General features: G+C 42.2%; 1 protein-coding gene across 4 annotated transcripts in view; it reads left to right on the top strand.

The window, feature by feature from the left end:
* The first annotated feature begins 1714 nt into the window (after window positions 1-1714).
* kcnq1.1 (potassium voltage-gated channel, KQT-like subfamily, member 1.1) overlaps window positions 1715-6000 on the top strand; it is a 53303-nt gene continuing 49017 nt past the window's right edge. For all 4 annotated transcript variants that reach the window (XM_080885671.1, XM_080885670.1, XM_080885669.1 and 1 more), the window contains exon 1: window positions 1715-2334. In XM_080885671.1, the coding sequence (XP_080741797.1) occupies window positions 1973-2334 (362 nt within the window). In that variant the 5' untranslated portion in view covers window positions 1715-1972. The remainder of the gene's footprint in view (window positions 2335-6000) is intronic.

The following is a 6000-nucleotide window of genomic DNA, read 5'->3' as shown; positions in this document are numbered from 1 at the left end:
AGCTGCAGTAGATCGTATTATTCCAGTTTAAGAAGGTGATAATAGTAATACGGTCTCTCTTGTCAGTTGTTAAAAGCTATTTCATATTTTGTGCACTCTGGTCTGAGTGGATGAAAGAAAGAGATAAGAAGAGGATATCAAAAGGTGAAAAACCTAATAAAAACACACACTGGTGCACACAGTGCAGCGATGTTTAGTAGTTTCAATGGTGGTGTGGGGAACAGGTGTGCAGAGGAGAGCTCTGTATAGCTCCCAAACACCAATGACTTTCACACAATGACTGCTAATGTTAAACTTCAAACTGGCAGTTTAATGATGGAAAATGACTGAGGCTGAATGCCTCTTCAAACAATGGAAGGAAATTCTACGCACTTCTTAACACATTAATTCAGCCAATCAAGTGGTTTCTTTGCAGAAAAGGGGTTGGAGACACGTTTCGCACACACTGCTCATTACACATTTGTTCCAGTAGGCGTCTGTGTGTATGTGTAATAAAACAGGTTACTGAGGTCACATCCTAACCTGCCAATATAGCAGTCGCATCATATACTGACAATATGAAATGATTAGCGCTGAATGAGACCTCTGGCCTTTATATGATACTGAATGCTCACCCGCTGTCGATAGAGACATTTAGGGAATCTGCAAAAAAGAAGAAGCCATCACATACCCATCTATCTATTCTGCGGCTTATCCAATTCAAGGTCATTGGGCGGCTGGAAGCTATCCCAGGCAAAAAAAACAAGGTACACCCTGGACAGGTCACAGAGCTAACTCAAAGAGACAGACAACCATTTGCATTCACACTAACACCTATGGCCAGTTTAGAGTTTAGGATCACCAACCTAACCCCACTCAGTGCATGTCTTTGGACTATGGAAAGAAGGCAGAGAGAACCCACGTAAATATGGCGGAGAACATGCGAACTCCGGCCAGATGATGGATTCAAACCCAGGAACTTCTCGCTGTGAGGCAACAGTGCTAACCTGCCCTAGCTTCCTACCCTCAACCCCAACTGGTCACAAATCACTGCCCCTCCCCTCCCCTGGTTTTGCTGGAAGTTCTCTTATGTCAAAAGGGAATTTTTCCTTCCCAGTGTCACCAAGTGCATGCTCACAGATGATTCTATGATTGCTGGGGTTTTCTTAGTATTATTGTAGGGTATTTACCTTACAATATAAAGTGCCTTGAAGCGACTGTTGAATTGAACGAAATATAAACAACAACTTTAGTTGCTGTCTAATAATTTAATATCGATATGAAAAGACCTTTGAATGAAACGGGTTCCTTTTAATTTATATCGTGTGGTCACCCTTTTGTTTACACATTTGTTCAGTCTCTGCTACTTAAAGTGATTTATTATGCAGAAGTGAAACTCCATTAACATGTAAACTTAAGGTGCGAGGTGTCCTGATGTGCTTTGTTAAGAAGTTCTGGCCCAGCTGGACACGCGCGCATAAATGAACAGTGGCAGTTTCATTAACGTCGTTATAAAGCCAACTCTACTTTTAATAGAAATGCGTGTCACTGTTTTGCAGAGATGGTTTAATCCAAAGCTCGTCGCGCGACTGTGATGGAGTTCGCCAGGTTCAGATTGTTTTAAGCAGTTCTGCATTACAGTAAATAGTCTGAACAGCTGGCGGCTCGCAGCGCACCGCCTGGCGACAGCTCTCCAAGCTGATAAGTGCCCTGAAAGTAGCAAGGGAGGGGGGGGGTTTCCATTGAAGGCTGGGACTCGCCATATCCTCGACAACCCGGAGAGCTGTAAAGTTAAATTAAAGAAACCCCGCTGGTGATCTGGAGCATTAATAACTTAGTTTATGTTACAGTTTTATGTGCCTTGGTGCGATCGGGCGCGCAACAGAAGGTGAGCGCACATGGGCGAACATTTGTCCGTTTGAGTCAGTGACCGAAAAAAATAACTGTGAAAAAAAAAGTTAAGCCAGCGACAGAAGACTAACGGGAGGCTATAATGTCTAATTCTTCCGACCCTCGTCAGGAGAACACACGGAGGAGTTCTGGTTTGGCACGTGGAAAAAGACCACCGGATCTGGAGCTGTCAGAAATTACTTTTAGTGAGCCCGAAACAGGGACACCTGTGGGCAACAACACGTTTTGTGAAAGGGACAAAATGCCAGAGGACGGGTGTACCCCCAACGATATACCTCCCGTTCACCTCCACCCTTATTTTTCTCATCCCCGGATGTCTGTGCGGATGTCGGTGTACAGCACCGGGGTTCGTCCAGTCCTCACCCGAACCTACATCCAAGGGCGCGTGTATAATTTTCTGGAAAGGCCGTCTGGCTGGAAATGCTTCGTGTATCACTTCACAGTGTGAGTGTTTTTATTTTCCTAATCACCCAGATCCACTGGGTATTCAAGGGCATAATTGCAACTCTAAGATCCTAATTAAACAGGGAGTTAATTGCTCATGTAGAGCCTTGGAAGTCCTCACTACAAAGAACTGTTAATCCTATGAATTTTATAAAGATGCTACACAGATATCGCAGCACAACCGGAGGTCCCTTTAGGAACATTATATGGATATTTTAGTCTTACCGTGGCAGATTTTTAAAAAATGCATGTAATTCATCACAGACAAGAGAGTCTTGGACAAAACAAGCCTTCACAGGAGGAGTATAGGAATATTATACAGATCTTTCATTTGGGAGACTATTTTCCTCAGCACCAGTGGGCATTTAATTTTGCAGAACAGTTTGTGTGCAGCAAAGAGGTGTTTTGTATTCAGCAAGCCTCTGACAAGAGAACTTTAAAAACCAATTCAGCCCAGCAGGAAATGTTTCAGTGTTTTCCCTTCCTGACAGCATGATCGGTATGAAGGACTACCTTTTATAAAAACATAAAAGTGGGGTTTATCAAGTGTGGCTCAGGTTATATGGGATAAAGTACCACTGTCATGAAAATTAGAAAACTGATACTTTGTCTTTCTTGGCAAATGAAATGTTGTTACTGAGGATAAATACTGTACACCACTGATATCATGCTATCTTTGTGTTTCTTTCGTTATTTTTCTAAGTGTAACCCATGTCCAGTAAACTCACAGTCTGATATATCCAAGATGGAGAGTTCAGGCCCAGGTTTAGGAATGTGGGATATGATCTCCGAGCACAACCCCACCGTGTGCTGTCTGTCCCCACTTGCTGGCACTGATAGCAGGCAGCTAAACTTGGCAGCATGTGTGCTTTAGAGGAGGTAGTGGCCCTGTCTGGCAGTGCCACCCGGTGACCCTGTGGTGTCGGAGGTGATGCAGGGGAACTCGGCCTGTCAGAGCGGCTTACTCTCAGTGGCTCAAAGGGAGCAAAGGCAAACACAGTGCAACTCAAACATGTTAAAACATTACTGAGAATGAGTTGACACTGTAAAGTTAGTACTGTACAATTATAGGAAAATCTTGCAATGGTGTCTCAAGAAGGCAAAATCACAGGGGTTTGATGAGATTAGGTTACATGTGCAGGTGATCATTTTGGAAAACTGGGTTACGAGGTTTCCGCTCTCCTGACATTTTTTTTTCAAATTGAGAAATTCTTATTTGTTGGGTTTTTTTGTTGTTGTTGTCTGGGTTTTCTTTTTGCATGTAAAAGAAAAGATGTAAAAGTAAATGCAGGGCATCATAATACTCTGGGGATCACTGCGAGAGTCACACTGTACTTTGTATTCTGAAATTTGTACTAAATATAGTGATGTGCAAGCAGAATAATCACTTTCACCTTTCTAACTGTGTCCCTGTTAGCAGTGTACATGGTCAAAGGTAAACAAAGGAGAAACTGCCACGATTGGGAGATGGAGGGAGTCTTTTTTTCAGGACATAAAGGCAATTCGATGGCACCCTTTAATGGCAAAAATATTCTTAGTGCCGCACATACAGATTCAGCTTTTTGAAAAATGGAGTACATTTGAAGATATTCAAAACGATTAGATTAGATTAGATTAGATTAGATTAGATTAGATCATTAGGTTTAATATGGTGGCGTATTGTTGTGCATTTAAGACAGAGCTTTATTGCTACTATGAGAGCAGCAGGTGCTTGCTGTAAGTATAGTGTGTAACCATGCAGCAGGTTTTTAGTGTCAGCTTAGTACCTTGTTTTGCAAATGTTTGAGTGGGAGAAAGGCAGTTAGGAACAAGTACCGCCTTATCACTGACCCAGAACTCAAACACCAGAGTGACCCAAAGCCTTATCAGAAGCGCGTGTGTGTGTGTGCGCGTGCGCGCAGGTGAATGCATATGTAAGTCAGTTTAGTGATATAGCATGCTTTAAGGGTCTGAGGAATGTTTCATTATGTTTAAAAAGAAAGGGCCCATGCATTTCCTTTGAAATGATCATAAAATATACTTAGCTATTGGAAAGAAAGCCTCGCTCCACATATTGCTTTTCTTGTAGCACCACATTTAAAACGAGTCTTGAGTCCCACAGTAAACTCAGCATTGTGTTATGAAGCCATTCCACATGCTGGTGATGGATCAATCAACTGGGAAATGAAGAGAAAAATCAAATGAAAAGTGTTTGTTTTTTCAGACTAACTAGCAGAGGATGTTCAGTCAAAGACAACTTTAATAAGAAGATTTAATAAGAAGAGACATCAAGTTATTCTTTTCAATTAAGCAACTTTTTTTCCCTCCAGTTTAGATGGAGCTAAGATCTAAGTTACCCAGTGAAGCACATACACAAGACTACTCATCATCTAGGAGCTGGTATCTCTGAACTATTAACCCTAACCCGATATCGGCCAAAGTTTTGGCTGAGTTTTCTTTATAGTTTTCTTTTTCTTTTGATTGATTTATCTCTGTTTTATTGCGGGGGGTTTCATGGTACGTGACAGCTGAATGAAAGAGCTAGTTATATGGTCAGCAGCATTGCTACTCTTATCCTTTCCCCCACTTTGTCTCTACACTCGCTGCACAACAGACTGCAAGTGAATGTGTCCATCAATAATAGATAGGAGCAAAGCTTTGAGCTTTTGTTTAGAGTTCAGTGGTGCCTATGTAGCTTAGCCGATGTATTATTTTGTCCGTTGCTACACCAAGCCCACGGGTGCCAGACAGCAACACAGAGCCTGTATTATCTATAGGCCTGGAGGTCAAGGAAGTGAAATATGATGGTGCAGTTATAGTGGAGAGGGACTGACAAGTTAGATAGTCTCCGATGAATATAAAGAAAGCAGAAGTGTATTCTCAGCATACCGAGTGTGTATGTTTACAGGGATTTCAAACGCTCTGAAATAATTTAAGCGGCGCTTCACTGACAAATTACAACCATTAGCATAACAGAGTGTATGGTTTGGAAAGTTTGATGTTCAGCTGTGTTTCTTTTGATCTTCTCTTTAACTGCCTCTGTCACAGATTAGCATAAAGTCTGACAAATTACACTATGTTCTTACCGGTGAACATTTTGACCTTTTTTGTGTAATGTGGCTCGCTCTTCCTCGATGTATTTACTTCCATTTTTACAGGCAGCAGTCTGAAGATGTCGTTTTGAAGAGTCAGCTTACTGTGCTGCATTATCTACTTGTTCGGTCCTTTCAGACAAGACAAGCTGCTTTAGCTGTGTTATGCACCAGCCCTGAGCAGGTTTCTCCTCAGTCTTTTATCTGTGTTGATGTGTGGCGTGCACATTCATGCCTGTGTGTGCGTGTGTGTCTGTGTCTGTGTTTAAGCTAAACACAGACACACACAGAGGGGGTTATTTCGATTCCTGGCCAGTCTTCAATGAACTGAAGCTGTAGCGTGTGGCGATAAGGGTTTTCGTGGTGCAAACACTGACTGGAAACTGTAACTCTCCACATGTAAAGTTTCCATACAGGAGTGTTTTCACATTGGAACAAGACAATGAATATTTAGGGCTGTGGTGGCTTTGGAGGTGATGGGGTGAGTTCATGTAGCTTCAGGTTTCACTCGCCACTAAAGCTGCAGTGTCCCTGATATGAGTCTGGATTGTACTTAGTGCCAACTTTGGCACCTAAAGTAGATTAGACTAATAAA

This window comes from Rhamphochromis sp. 'chilingali', assembly GCF_963969265.1.
Source record: "Rhamphochromis sp. 'chilingali' genome assembly, chromosome: 6".
Lineage (NCBI taxonomy): Eukaryota > Metazoa > Chordata > Actinopteri > Cichliformes > Cichlidae > Rhamphochromis > Rhamphochromis sp. 'chilingali'.
Note: the sequence above shows the minus strand (reverse complement) of the source record. Positions and strands in the feature narration are given on the sequence as shown.